General features: G+C 45.2%; 2 protein-coding genes across 4 annotated transcripts; one reads left to right on the plus strand and one right to left on the minus strand.

Annotated features, from left to right (window-relative positions):
- Positions 1–87: 87 nt before the first annotated feature.
- LOC310922310 (regulator of nonsense transcripts 3B-like) lies at positions 88–7,191 on the minus strand. 3 transcript variants are annotated; one of them, XM_083882774.1, is made up of 10 exons: positions 6,956–7,178; positions 6,619–6,725; positions 6,400–6,506; positions 5,570–5,668; positions 5,105–5,215; positions 4,372–4,415; positions 3,590–3,778; positions 2,944–3,086; positions 1,932–2,244; positions 88–1,105 (listed from the first exon to the last, which is right to left on the minus strand). In XM_083882774.1, the coding sequence occupies exons 1-10, from the start codon at positions 7,133–7,135 to the stop codon at positions 959–961; spliced, it is 1,440 nt and encodes a 479-aa protein (XP_083738900.1). In that variant the 5' UTR covers positions 7,136–7,178; the 3' UTR covers positions 88–958. The 3 variants fall into 3 exon arrangements, with proteins under 3 accessions (XP_083738900.1, XP_083738902.1, XP_083738901.1); XM_083882776.1 differs by lacking the exon at positions 88–1,105 and having other exon boundaries at positions 2,106–2,244; positions 3,003–3,086; positions 6,956–7,191; XM_083882775.1 differs by lacking the exon at positions 88–1,105 and having other exon boundaries at positions 2,106–2,244; positions 2,952–3,086; positions 6,956–7,191.
- Positions 7,192–7,259: 68 nt separating this feature from the next.
- On the plus strand, positions 7,260–8,297 carry LOC310922311 (NADH dehydrogenase [ubiquinone] 1 alpha subcomplex subunit 1-like). Its single transcript, XM_083882777.1, has 3 exons — positions 7,260–7,620; positions 7,816–7,905; positions 8,202–8,297. The coding sequence occupies exons 1-3, from the start codon at positions 7,519–7,521 to the stop codon at positions 8,220–8,222; spliced, it is 213 nt and encodes a 70-aa protein (XP_083738903.1). The 5' UTR covers positions 7,260–7,518; the 3' UTR covers positions 8,223–8,297.
- The last annotated feature ends 6,600 nt before the right edge of the window (positions 8,298–14,897 follow it).

The following is a 14,897-nucleotide window of genomic DNA, read 5'->3' on the forward strand; positions in this document are numbered from 1 at the left end:
GGCAGCGGCCGAGCGAGTTTGTGCGAGTTTATTTGGGTTTAGTACAAAAAACAGCTATGGCTAAAATTCGCTAGCTTGGGAGGAACTGCTACTGGTTAAGTCTCGTTCTGGGCTGTAAAACAATACTTCAAGTTATGAGGAAAGAGGAAGCAGTTCCAAGAGGGCAGGACTTCAGAAGCATTTCAGACTTGAGAGAAGAGAAGATGCTGGAAAAGAACAGGATGCCCAAACCAGCTACATTTGATTAAAAATAAGTATTTCAATGTAGGGAGACTTTACATGAGAATTTATCAAGACATATTCAACTATTAAGCCAGCTTATTCATACACTCCAACTTAAGTTACTTTATCCAGAGAACCACTGAAGAGGACGGTCTCTCCCTCCCTAAGATGGTTACTGCACTGCCAGATGTTCTGCTCCTTATGTGCCAAAAGGCTCCTATCCACTGGTACCTCAACAACCCCAGCTTGTGTATGTGTCTCAGTGCTAGACTGACACACTCCAGCTTTCACTGCCTCAAGTAGGAGCACCACACAACACAGCAACACCTGTGTTAACTCCAGGCAACTTCAAGTTTGGTCTGCTTAAGTGCATCCAACACTGGCTCTAATAGACTTAGGGTAGAGCTCTGGCTTTTGATCCAGGTCTTGTTCCCTCCTGACCACAACTCATTTATTATCAAACTTAAGGCCATAAAGTCTTACTATTTCGCAAAGATTCTCTTCTCTGTTGTAGTCAGATGTTGGGAAAATAAATTCAAATAACTGAAAATATTACAATGAGAACACATTTCAAATTCCGAATCTACAACTGAGGTTTTTTAACCAGAAACATCCAACAGCACAATGCCCCCTTTTCTTCCTTTGTTCCTTTTTCACTCCAAAGGCACTTCTGGATTGCGTAGGACATGCTCTTTGGCTGCACAGACAGGCAGAACACATAAGGCTGGCACATGAATCACTCCTTTTCCTTCGTGTGACTGGTCTCACCCTCTTGTTTCTTATCCACTCCCTGATCTGGGGGCTTTGCAGCACTGTCTTCATACTGACACAATCTGCTCCGGCTTCGGGCTCCAGGCTGGTACAGCTGCATTGCTGGGCGATCCTGAAATAAATCAAAACTATTTAGACTCTTTCATAGTTCCCTGCTCTCAGGGTTATTATGGCATCATTTCTATGGCATTAGAAATGGCTCAAATTCAAACGTTTCAGGCTAAGTTTAATTATTCCACAGTGGTAGCAAAGTAACTTCAATTGTCCCAAATCAAGGTTGTCTCTGTTGAAAAGCAACATCCCTGTTCAAGCCACAAAGAACACTGCTCATAGTTGAGGTTATTTGTAACAAGTTTCCTGTTGAGTTGAAGCTCACACACTCTCAGAAGAGAGGCCAACTTCAAAGTTTCAAAACCCTGAGTTTCATTTATACCTGACAATGTCTTAAGTGATACAGAAAACAAGGACAGTGATGCTGCAAAACCAGATTTTGTAGAGTACATAAAACTACACTCAAGACATTATTTCTTGAGCCTAGAGGACATGTCATATTCTGCAAGTTGCAGTTTCCTATTTTAAGGAACCTGTTCAATCACACTCCCACTTTGAGATGCATTTTCAGGCACCTATAAGATCAGCAGACACAGACAGATTACTGATACTCTACCAACCCCCTTAAGAGATAGCCTATGGCACAAGTCAGCAAATAAAAAGGGATCAGTGTCTTACAATTTAGCCCATGTTTTCTTGAATTAATTCTTACACAGTGACAAAAATACTAGTTAAGCAAATTTTAGTGGACATTTCTAGCAATGGCAGTTTGTTGCAGAACAGGGAAAAGTTTCAACAGAGAAACCACATGGTTCTTTCCTTGAAGTGCTTTTATCCTAAAAAACACAGATCCCTATGAATCAACACATGAATTTAAAATCCAGCACCTTGTTTCTGATACGATCCCTCTTAATTGTATCCTCTTTTTTATCATCTTTGGTTACTTTCTCAGATTTGTCCATGCTGCTGGTAAAGTCTGTAAGATCATTTTTCTTTCCCTTTTCTCTGAGTAAGTCTCTCTCCTTTTTCACCTCTTCCTCTTTTCTTCTAAAAACCTTCTCTTTCTCATAGCGCTCTTTCTGCCTCCGACGTTCCTCTTCTTGGCGTCTCAGTTTCTCTCTCTGTGCTCTCTCATAGTCTCTGTCTCTGTCAAAATCTCTATCTCGGTCCCTGTAGTCTTTTACACACTCATCTTCTGATCTGTATGAAAACAAAACTGAAAATTAAGCTCAAAAGATTCATCAAACAGCTGGGAGATCAATGTAATAGTGGTGTAAATGTGCAATAGGAAGACAACACACTGGCAGGTACTGGGGAGCTCTTGGGAGACTGTGAAAGCCCAAGTCATGAATGACAGCCAGAGAGAACACTGACCACTAGTTTCCCAGCCTCCTACTTGCATAGCTGGCTGAGTCTCTTTCGGCTTTGAAAAAACATCTGAATTTGTCTGTCTTATCTGTATTTCTCACATGGCAAAACTGAAACTCAAACAGATCACGGAGCTGTTGAGATTTACATTTTCAACTTTGACTTTTTACAAGACTTAGAGGGACTGGTAACTGGAGAACACCTCTTGCCATGGTTATAATAATCTCATTGCAAGGACAGTGCTCACAGCCTGCTGCAGTCACCTACATATGGGTTCCCTTAGTGGAGTTCCTATAACGAGTTGTAAAAATATTAAAATTTGTCCACTAATGAAGAATTTCCAGGTAATTCACAGAGCTTTCTGTAATCATGGGGATGTGCATTGGCACAGAGAACACGGCCCATGCCTTATATGAAAAAAAGCATTTGAAAGGAATTTCAAAACATGGTCATGGCAGAGCAGCCTAAGCCTCAGTACAATCAGGAAACAAGTTATAGATACATATATATTTATAGCAAGTACTAGAATACTTTTTTGCCTTCTCTTCTTTTGTCTCCCCATCAGATCGTTTGGCAGATGCACTACTTGCATTTTTTTCCTCCCTCAGAGCCTCTTTTTCCAGTTTCTTGGATTTTTCTTTTCTCTCCAAGTCTTTTTCAGGCTTCTTAAGTAGCTACAAAGAAAACAGAAGTCTCAACTAAAAAGCTCACTCTAATACATATTGTCTGGCACAACACTGAAATTACATCAAAGGAACCATAGTCCAGTAAGAAGTAAACATTAAAAAATATTACTGCAAATCACAGTATTTCTAAAAGCTGGAGTGTATGAGTAAGCATTATTCACACAGCAGACTAGGATTTTTCTCCTAAACCAGGCTGTTTTAGAAAGCTTAAAAATAGTCTCCATTCCATAGCGAATTCACAATCCTGTTTACTGCAGCATGTACAACAGTCACATGACAAAAACTTTAAATATTACTATGACACATTAGAGCATGTAAACCTTTACAATGCTACAATGCCTACTACTGAATATTACAAAAAAAATTGGTCATTTACTAACACCAAACTCATGTGATTCTTCACACAATACCCAAAGTACAATTTTGATACTGAAATACAAATAATAGGGGAAAGGGAATGTAACAGTTTATAATAAAGAACTGTTCTAGACCTTAATCTTTGGTTCTTCTTTTGATCTGTCTCTTTCTTTTTCTGGGCATCTGTCTACTTTCTTCAATTTTTCTGCTTCTTTTCTCTTCCTTCTCTCCTCTTCTTTCCATTTTCTTCTTTCTTCTTCTCTTTGTCTTTTCCTTTCTAATTCTCTCCTCCTTCTCTCCTCTCTTTTTTCTTCTCTCAGTCTCTGTGTATGTAAAAGCAAAGAGAAATAGTGTCTCTCCACACCAGGAAACATCTCTTTAAGCCATCAAACAACTCACCTCAAAGCTGCCTCTATAATAAAAGAAAAAAAAAAAAAAAAAAGTCCTGTCATCTCTGTTGTTGTTGTGAACCTGAACATGTTGCAGCAGTAGTTTTTTTACTAATAAGCCTTAATTTGTACTGTCTTAAAAAACTCAAATACAACACTGGCCTCAGCCTTTATCATTCAAATTTTAATTAAATCTGCCCCACCTCTAATTTTCTCCATTGCTAGAAGTTAAAATAACATTATTTGCTAGGAGAAAGATCATCTACAAGCACTCAGCCATACTGCACTAAAAATGGAAGCACTAAAATGGAATCTGTTTTTTCAGTGCAACAAGAGGTGTTTTGCTGTGACCAGAATGTACACAAAGCACCACCATTCTAACATTCTAGTCCTTTAAAATATATGAACCAAAAGTTGACAAGTTGGGTCAAAAGCTCCTTCTTCAAAAGAAAGGGCAGAAATGTATCAACATACAATGACCAAATTGCACTTGCAAACAACAAGAAAATTCTAGAGGTAAGTCTTACCTGTTTATTTTTCAAGAAGTTCAATAAAGGAGTAGTCTTTTTAGCTGGAGAATAGATAAAATAAAAAGTAAATATTTTGCCTTATCCAATACTGCAACACCTACAACAAAGCTCTATATGAAGGGAAGCAGTCTTACACATTCCCCTGCCTGTCTCCTCTCACATACAGCAATACAGCAGTGAAACAAGTATTCCAAAGGTATCTCCAAACAGTAGCAACTATTAGGATTCTATAAACTTCTTTAGGATACTTATAGGATATCCATTACACCTATCTCTACATTCAGCCTGCATTAGGCTTTTCCCAGACACTCTCATTTTTAAAGAGATCCCTGAAGATACTTAAAAAGAGCAACCTGGTCATTTTTTGATGGTATTTTACCCAACTACACTATCTCTTAACTTCTGCCTGCATGGAACACCACTGATCACAGCACTGTGCATTAAACACCACTGCATCTCACTGAAATGCAGCCACTCCACAGCCTGGTCTGGCTAACAAACATCTGCAACAGGAAGGAACTTTGTCATCTAAACCTTATACCTACAGAAGAATTTAGAGCATGGGAACAAAACAAAACACACTGAATAATATTAGCCTAAATGTTTAACAAATACTAAGCACAAATACACAAAATAATTCAGTCTCCTCCAGGTTGAGCTTCAAATTACAAAATATATTTGTTTCTTTATGATCTAGGAAAATGTAACTATAGTACACAGATTTCCGTACCTATTAGCTCTTTGTTTCTTGCCTCTATTTCTTCCAACAAAGTTTCAGGAGTGGAGGTTAATTTTTCATCATCTGCACTGTAACTTTCCAAAAACTTCTTGTATTCTGGATCTACACAGAAGAGAACGGGAAAAAAAGTGGAGGGGAAAGAAGAGATACTGTAGCATGAAAAGTATTTGCATCATGCACTGCTCGATTAGATTTACTTAGGCTGGGTTGCTTATATGCCACCTTTTCATAAGTTAGCAGCTCTCAAATGAGCTGCTGTATTATGTTTGTCTGGGACAATCATATTTAACAAATTTCTAGCTGACAAAGCAGTGCTCATAAACTTCACATATAATTAAGCAAACATCCTATTGGTGGAACAGTGTCCTATTAGTGTCACAGTGAAAACGTTACATTCAAATTACTGCTAAGAGTTTCAAGTCTACACATGCAAAACAAACTAGCTTGCTGTTATACCATCTTCAATAGTTCCAGTTTTGGCATCCTTTTTCTTACTCTTCTTTTTTGCAGCTTTTTGGAAAGGTGCAAACTCAACTATGGCAGCATATTCCTGACCTGTTGAGAGAAAAAAAGTACATTAAAATTAAGATGAAACAGATATAAAATAGATTATATTGTCCACAGCTAAAGCAGGAAGGGAAGTCTCACAAGAAATATGCAATACTAGAAGAGACTACTTACACAGCATTAAAAAAATATTGTATTTGGAAACCCATTTAATAATTTAAAAAAACCCCACTTTACAGACAGCAGAATTCATGACCTTAACACTCTCACTATACTAACAAACCAGCAAATTCACAGACTGACAAGAAGGACACTAGATTTAAGACTGCCCATGACTATCAGTTCAGCCACCTCAGCAGCACCACACCACGTAATGGCCTCATTCTACAGACTCTGCGTTCATTGTGCAAGAAAGAATATTTAAAGTTAATGCAACTGAGGCAAATCTCAAATTTTGACAAAATATAGTAGAATGCAACACATTACAAGCAGGCTTTAAAGCTTTATCTTCTGACAAGAACACTACATTTATGGCTGCACAAATCCAGCTGGGTATGGCAAACACTGTGCTGTTACACTGCAAACCAGCTCTTTTAAAGGACTTAGATGTTATTGGAACTATATATGTATGTATTTCTAGATGTACTGAAACTGTTAATTGAGGCACTAAACCCAAACAAGTCAGATGTGGCTGCTCACACACACCCCTCCAAAACTCAACCAGCACAGGGCACAGACAGCAGGGAAGCAGCAACATCCATCGAGTGCCGTTCACTTGCCTTTGTGATCGACAAAAACGTAGCCGTCGAAGCGATCCCTGAAGAGGACTATGTCTTCCTGGTTCTTGAAGTTGATGTAGGCTCTCGAGAACATGTGCGGGTACAAGCTGCAGAGACACAAACCGAGAGCGCTGGGCTAACGAGGTGGCGGCGCCACTGGGGCCCGGCTGGCGGTAGCGGCGGCTCCCGGGAACGCCCGGACTGGGCAGGCGGCCGTACCTGGAATCGTTCGCGAAGAACTCGAAGTAGTCGTGCTCGGGCAGAGGCTGCAGGTGCTCCTCTAGCTGCTCCTTCGTCAGGCTGGGCGGCAGCCGGCGGATCACCACCTGCGGCACGGCAGGACCGGCGCTCAGGGCGGCGGCAGCGCCGGAGATGAGCCATTACCGCGCCTCCCCCGACACGTCCCGTCCCAGGTGGCCCCCGCAAGCGGCCCGTTAGCGGGGAAAGGTCCCGTTACAGAGGGGGAGCCCCGTCACCGGAGGGAGGAGGGGCCCGTTACAGAGGGTGACCCCCGTTACCGGGGAGGGCGCCGTTCCCGGCGGCGCGCAGGCCCCACCTTGCTGAGCGTCTCCTTCTTGTCCTTGGGCCGCTCCAGGCGATCAAGCTCGGCGGCGCCGGCTCTGCCGTCCGTGCCGGTGGCGGGGCCCGTGCCTGGCCCCGTGGCCAGTAGAAGCCCCGGCCCGGTGGAGGCCCCGCGCCGCTCCTTGGGCCTGGCGTTCTCCTTGTCCTCCTTCATCCTGATCCCGATCCTGACTCCGGACCCAGGCCCGGGCAGCGCGGCGCGCTCCCAATGACCGCCACCTCTCGCGAGACTCTACCTTAAAGGTGCCGCTGCCTCCGCCGGCCTACCACTCCCAGCGTGCACCGCGCCCGCCACCGCTGATCCCGGTGGGGTCAGCGACCGGGACTGGGACCGAGAGTGGTATCAGGCCGCGGGCACAGCCTCATTTCTTGCCAAGGGACTGTTACCCCACAGCGTTGTCGCTCCCGCTGCCCGCTCGGGCCCACTCGGCTGTGACGGGGCGCGAGGCAGGCCACGAAGGGCGTGGGGCAGGTCGGGAGTGTCCCGGCACTCGGCGCAGAGGCAGCGGCACCGATACCAGCACCGGCACCGGCGGGATGTGGTACGAGATCCTGCCCGGCATGGCCATCATGGGCGTCTGCCTCAGCATCCCCGGCATCGCCACCGTCTTCATGCACCGCTTGTGCCACGGCGGCAAGGTCAGCGCGGGGCGGGGCGGTAGGTCCCGAGATCCGGGACCCTGGGGCTCCGCTTCCCCACCGGGGCCGTCCTTATCCCCCAGCCCCCTGCATCCCTCTGAGATCCCTTCCCTCCCGGGGCTCCCCTTACCCCGCGCCCCGCCTTCCCTCGGGAGCCCCTGCCCGAGGCCTTAACAGGAAGTTCTGTGCCTGCAGGAGAAGAGGATCGCCCACTATCCCTACGAATGGACCCTGATGGAAAGGGACCGGCGGCTGTCGGATGTCAAGAAGCACTATGTGCCCAAGGCAGGTTTTGGGGGCGCTGGGCAGGTACCGCCGGGGGGAAGCGGGACCCAGGCGCTGCTCCCCCATCCCCGAGCTCTGGGACGACCGCTTAGGTGGGCACTGGTCATTCTTGGGGCTGTCAGATTTCACTCGGTGCCTGCAGCTGGCCTGCCTCTGGGGATGTGCATTTTAATTTTGTTCTAATTAAGAATATGGGTAATTAAATATAGTTTGAAAATCTGCATTTTCAGATATGCCCTGTTGCACATTAGTGGCAAGAATGAAGCAAATATAGCTGCTGTTTTTTTCTTTTTCAGGGTCTGGAGAACATAGACTAAGGTGTCAATGCTTTGAAAAATTCATGTATCTATAGAAAATTATTTACCTCTTAAATAAAGCTATACATGTGTTCAGCCCTTGTATTTGTGTTGCTGTGGTGGGGTGACCCTTGCTGGACACCAGGTGCCCACTAAGTAGCAGAATAAGGACTTTACAATTAAAACTGTAAAGCAGGTATGTTTTATTTCCAGCTGAGATGCTGTCATGGGTTGACAGAGTTTGGTTTTTTGGTGGTTTTTTTTTTTTTTTTTGTTTTGGTTGGTAGAGTGTTGTTCTGCTAGTGTAGAAGACAGGCCGTCGACGGGAGAGATCTCTGGAGTCCAGGGCTGTTATCCCTGCACTTTGAGGGGTAACAGTAACATGTTGCGATGTGGGTGGACCCTCACAGAGGACAGCAGGCAGCAGCAGGGTCAAACATGGAAGGCTCTTTATTATCTGACTCCAATCTACTTATATACACTTTTTACAGAGGGCCCAGATTGGCCCAAGGAGGTTACAACCTCCTGACTCCATTGGTCACTATGACCATCAGTCAAATTCTCTCTCAAAGAACAACTATGCAAAACATACAGATAAATTCTAAGAATACAATATTGTTTACATGAAGCAGTGTGAGAATCAGGCTGCAAAGACTCAAACACTCGAAAGCAAGAAAATCAGGGGTGACACAGGGTAGCTCTTGAAACATGCAGTTTATTGCATAGGTCGTGGTTGCAAGAGCTTTGCTTAAGCTGCCAGCCACAGCTATAAGCGTGCCCGAGTGAGAGAGAGAGCAGGAGAGAGAGGGAGAGAGAGCGGGAGAGGGGGAGAGGGCAAGCTAAGAGCAGGAGAGCGGGAGAAGGAGCTAAGAGAGCTAAGTTCTTGTCACAATACATTATATCTCTTTCTGTGGTGAATATTCTAATTTACACTAACCAACCAGTACAAGACACAAATCCTATAGAATCTACATACAGCCTATAAGAACTACTATATTACCATACTGTGTTACATTTTAAACTCTAAAAGCTACTCTTTAGACTCTTGCTGCATTGACCTTTGGATCCCTCACCCAGCAGGAGGGTATTGTTCAATCAAAAGGGATTCTCCTTCAGCTGGCTAGACCATTGTTCTTTGGTTATATAGTAACTAAGGCTTGGTATCCTATATCTCAAAGCTAGCTTTCATTTCTGCTTCGATTATAGGTTTCATATTTTCAGAATCTTTTGCCAAGCAATCATTTATAAGGTTTCCCTGTTTCATCTTCCCCAATAGCTAGGGCCTTAAAATTCTCTGGAAGGGACAGGGACCTATGGGGGGCAGGTTTTGGATTGACATGCAGTTCTGACCACTCAGAAAACGGAAGGTGACTTTTGGTAATACCCATATAAAAAGCTGAAGCTGGCTTCAAAACTTCCTCTTTCTCCCCCGTCTGGCGAGCAGGTGACATCCTGGGCATCTGGGGGGGCCACCGCGGGAATCGGGGCAGGCCGTGGCAGGCCCGTGCCCTGGGCCCCCTGGCTGTCGGCACCCCTGGCCCGGGGGGAGGATGGGATCTCCTCCCACCCTACGCTGGGCCCCGAAGAGCAGCTGCGAGCGGCTCAGGTCTTCAGATCTAGGAGGGTAAGAAAAGGCACCCACCAGCCATCTCCGGCATGGCTTTGAAACCTTTGCAGCTGCTGCGGCAGACATCACCTGACCACCACAGGCCTGGGCAAGCTTTAACTCTTTCCTGACACAGACTGAGACTTTCTTAAACTCTAACCCTTCTCAAAGATGAGAGAAAAGGCCAAATTGGAGACATGTAAAGGGACAATATGGAGATCTCAAAGTCAGTTAAGGAAGAGTTACTTTTTAGGTAAAAGAGATGACAAGTTGCCTTGGTTCTAGGCTGAAAATCTCCTATGGGTTATGGTAACAGACTGTAATATGCTAGAATAATCTTTTAAATCGTGGACAATATGAATTGGGGAGATGATTTGTGGATTTGAGCAAAGGTATCTGTGATGAACTGAGTGAATATTGAATTAGCAGCTGTGATTTTTGTGACCCCATGAGAGGTTGAACAGAGAGAGATGAGAAGAAACCCTCTACCAGTGAAGAAGTAAGAAGACATCTCTGTTCCCTGAGTTGAAAAAGATCCTTTGCATTTGAAACTGCTAATTTTTAAAAGGTACCACCCCAATTCTGTGAGTCTACCGCCCATATGTAGTCATGGGAAAGGCTATGTGATATAGAAAGTTCCACAACTGCAGAATCTCCTGGGCGGGCTGCTTTTGTGTGAGTTGGAAGCCACAAGCAGATTGTTTCTCCTGTGAAAAGTTACCAAACAACAGGAGAGACTTCTCTCTCTCTCAAAGACTAAATGCAAGACTGTTTTATAAATGGTACTGACCTGGAGTTCTGAGTTTTGCCTCTTTACATTGTTTGTAGAAAATGAACAGTTTGTGGTGGGAGAAAGTGTTGGTTTAAAAATTCATGTGTTTCTTTTCTTTTATGATTTTCTTCTTTTAGTGTATGTTAATAAAATCTATCTGGTTTTATTTCTGAGTTGAGCCTGCTTTTGCCTTTTTCTCCCAAAATGCTATCTCCCAATTAGCAAACATATTTGGCAAATGTAAAACCACCACATAAATGGTGCCGTGACTCGGATAAGCAAACCTAAACCACAAGAGACGCATAGAGGATTTTCCACCATACATGCGTACCTGGTCGAGACAGGTTCCAGGTTTAAATACACATAGAGCTCACAAAACCACACCTCCCTGCCCACCCATTCCCTGCCCATTCTCCACCTTCTTTTGCTTCATATTATAATTAGTCTTTTGTGGTGCCACACCTCCTGGTGATCGTGGGCAGAGGTCTTCTGATGAAGTAAGAAGTTTCCTCCCAGTGTTAGCTATTTAACCTCCATCTCTGAACAGGTACAGTGAAGGTTTGGCTAATTCCCAGGTCAGTTTGTCCTGACCAAAACCAGGAGCCTGGTTCTTGCTGGTTTCTTAATCAATTGGTTTTGTTTTATCAGGTCTTCACAATACCTAAGTCCTGCTTTACTGAGTTTTAACAATATATATCTTATCTTTATGGCCTTTACCTAGCAACTAAATTCCTATGTGTTCTGTTAATTGTTTCTACCTAACAAGTTACACTTCCATGTGTTCTGGAACAAGGTGTTTCTCTACTTTTACAAAATTGCTAAATAAGCTATATATATTTCTGTTCTCTCCTTCACCTGTTTAAGCACATTATATGCTTCTAAAATTCTGAATTTTCATATGCATATATGTTTCCCATATCACCACCAAAGCCATTCTGTCACTCCTGTCCTCAGCTGGACAGGGGAGAGAAAATACATTGAAAGGCTCGTGAGTTGAGACAAGGAGAGGGAGAGACCCTCCATCAGTTACTGTTGCAGGCAAATGAGACTCGACTTGGAGAAATTAATTTAATGTATTGACAGATAAGAGCAGGGCAATGAGAAGTTAAATCATAAAACACCTTCCCCCCACTCCTCCCTTCTTCCTGGGTTCAGCTTCACTCATGATATTTTCTACCTCCTCCCTGCTGAGCTGCACAGGGTGATGAGGAATGGGGGTTGTGGTAAATGTAATCCCATGTCTGTTGCTCCTTCCTCCTCAGGAGAGGGCTCCTCATACTCTTCCCCTGCTCCAGCATGGGGTCTCTCCCATGGGAGACTCCTGCATTAACTTCTCCAGTGTGAGTGCTTCCCATGGGCTGCAGTTCTTCATGAACTGCTCCAGCATGGGGCCCATGCATAAGGTGCAGTCCTTCAGGAACCAGGTGCTCCAGCAGGGTCACAATTCCTGCTCATGTGGGCTCCTGTCCTGGTTTAGGGCAAATTTGGGAGGAAACCTCCGAATGGGGTTCCTCTGGAGGGCAAACCCAAATGGCCCCTCCCCCCAGCCGGTCCGGGAAAAGAACTTCCTCGGAGAAAAGTGGAAAAACCTATTTATTTAACAAGCTGCCTGAGGCATAGATTTAGAAGAATTAAAGACTGTAGTCAAAATAGATAGTGCTGAGATAATGTAGCTAGGACTTCCCTTTTGCTAACAGAAGCCAGACTGAAAGAACTGATAATCCTTGGAAGGAACCGATCAATCAGAGGAGCTGTCAAACTAGGGCTTCTGCATCCTGAATAATCAATAGACCCCATGAATACAATACAATCATAAATCAAACAGTCCTGGGAAAAACAGGATTTAGCTGTCACAAACACTAAAGGTTAAAAAGTCAGAGCTGAGGAAGACAATCTTACTTCATCATTTTGGGACCCCACCCCATTAAAAAGACCACCGACCCATTTCAAAGAACAAACTACGCATGCTTGATGGCTTTTTGGGCTAATTACCATACGAAGCGGGGAATGGGAGGTATCAGAGCTATGAATATGCATTTGTAGTTTGTGTATTCAATACTTCTGTAGATAAAAGGCCCTGTGATGATCTGTAAATTGCGCGTGTGTTTCTGGGAGCTATCCCGCATGCTGCCCGGCGTCGTAATAAACATACACTTTCTAACTTTAAACTGTTAGAGAGTCTTTGTCCGTCATAGTTGGATATTAGTATTAGATCAATGTCCATAGTTTTTTAATAAATCATGCCCACAAGCATAAGAAATGAATAATATGAAACAATAAAACCTCTTGCTGCTCCAAAGAGAGATGGCAAAACTGAGAGTCCTTGCCGTGAGTTAACTCAGCTCTCTCAGCTCTATCAGTCCCAGTCCCTTCGGCGTTGGAAAATGCCGAGGTCCAGGCCCCGGTGGGCATCAGGTGCAGCTCCTGGTGCTCCTCTGGGTTTTTCAGTCCAGAGCAGATTTAAACAGTCCCAAGAAAAAGGAAAAAAAAAAAAAAAAAAAAAACAAAAAAAACAGTCCAGGAAGCTTTTTTGCCCCAGCTAGCTAGGCTAACTTAAAGGAAAAAAACCTCTCTGGCCGCTGTCTGTGTATCCGATGAACACACAGTCCAAGGACGAAGAAGTGCAGAGGAGTGAATAGTTTTTCAAAACAAACTGTGCCCTTCTTCTTTCTCTGCTCACTTCCAGAACCAGTCTTAAAGGTACAGAACACACAGAACAGACGATTGGCAATACAAGCATCATAGTCACCCTAGGTCATTTCCTCTCTATGGGCACAAAGGTCCTGCCAGAGCCTGCTCCAGCATGAGTTTCCCACGGGGTCACAGCCTGGGTACATCTGCCTGCTCCAGTATGGGGTCGTTCCTGGGGTGTAGGTGGATCTCTGCTCCATCGTGGGCCTGCAGGGGCACAGCTGCCTCACCATGGTCTTGCAACACAGGCTGCAGGGGAATCTCTGCTTCAGCACGTGGAGCACCTCCTACCCCCTGCCCCAAGGCCTCTTGTCATCCTGGAAGATCAGCTGCTGGGAATTCAGTACCCTGTGATCTACTAAAACATTTCTGGCTTCTCTCGTATAGTACCCGTGATCCTTTCCCTCTGAAGGTCCGTGTGTTGCAAGCGCTGCTGTTCAGAGCCTGCAGCCACTCAGTGCACCGGGCTGGACAGAGTCCCTGCCTGGCAGAGCACAGACTGGAGGCTGCTTTAGCTCTCGAATTGTCCAGAATGGCAAAAATATGACAAGCAGAGAATCTGCCTGGATCCCACAGCTGTTTTCTTGCTCATAGCGTCTTCCCTTCCCGGGAGACAGCAGCTGCTGGGAGGCGTTTCCGCGGGCTGGGCCGGGCAGGGAATGCCGCGGGGCTGCCGAGAGCGGCACGGGCTCGCCATGGTGACGGCACGCCGCCCGTGCCCGCGGGACCCCGCACAGCGGCGGGGACAGCGCCGGGGCTGGGAACACCTCCCCGGGGTCGGACACCCACCCCGGGATCGGAGTGCCCCGGGAGGCCCTCGCCGCTCCTGAGGACCCCCGACTTGGCCGGGGCAGCTAGGGAGAAGCAGCCGCCGCCCCGGCAGCGCCAAGAGGGGTGAGCAGGGGCGGGGTACGAACTAGGGGCGGTGAGGGACTTGCCCGCTGCTCCCTCCAGGGGTTATCTCTGTTTAATGGGCCATCAAGGACCCACTTCACAACTCCTCATCCTATTGTGAGATGCTCCGCCCAGGGGGAGGAGCCAAGCATTCTCACCTGGATATAAGCTGGGATTTGGGACAGTACAAGCAGCCCTTACCTACTGGATTCCCAGAGGACCAGAGCTACCAGACCTTTCTACAGGATCACTGCTTCAGGAAGAGCACCTCATCTGGACTGCTTCCACCATCCTGCTCAGGTTGTATTCTGACTCTGTCAGTGGTCCTTTGTGTTATTACATTTATTTTATTTTATTTTTACCTTTTTACCTTTCTTCTTATTAAATTGTATTTCTGACTTGGAGCCTCTCTCTCGTTTTGCTTTCAAACCACGACAATACCCAAATAACAGTCTGTGGTTTAACCCCAGCTGGCAACTAAGCATCACAGAGCTGCTTGCTCATTCCTTCCCCACCACCATGGGATGGGGGAGAGAATTGAAAGTATAAACAAAAAGTGTAATAATATTTAAAAATAAATAGAATAATAGTAACAAATTGGAAAAAAAAAAAACTGAGGAAAAAACCCTATGAAAGACAAGTGATACAAATGAAAACAATTACTCACCATTTGCAACCAATGCCTAGCCAGTCCCTGAACAGTATCTTCCCTTCTGCCCCAACCAAATATCCA

This window comes from Zosterops lateralis, assembly GCF_965231275.1.
Source record: "Zosterops lateralis genome assembly, chromosome: W".
Classification (NCBI taxonomy): domain Eukaryota; kingdom Metazoa; phylum Chordata; class Aves; order Passeriformes; family Zosteropidae; genus Zosterops; species Zosterops lateralis.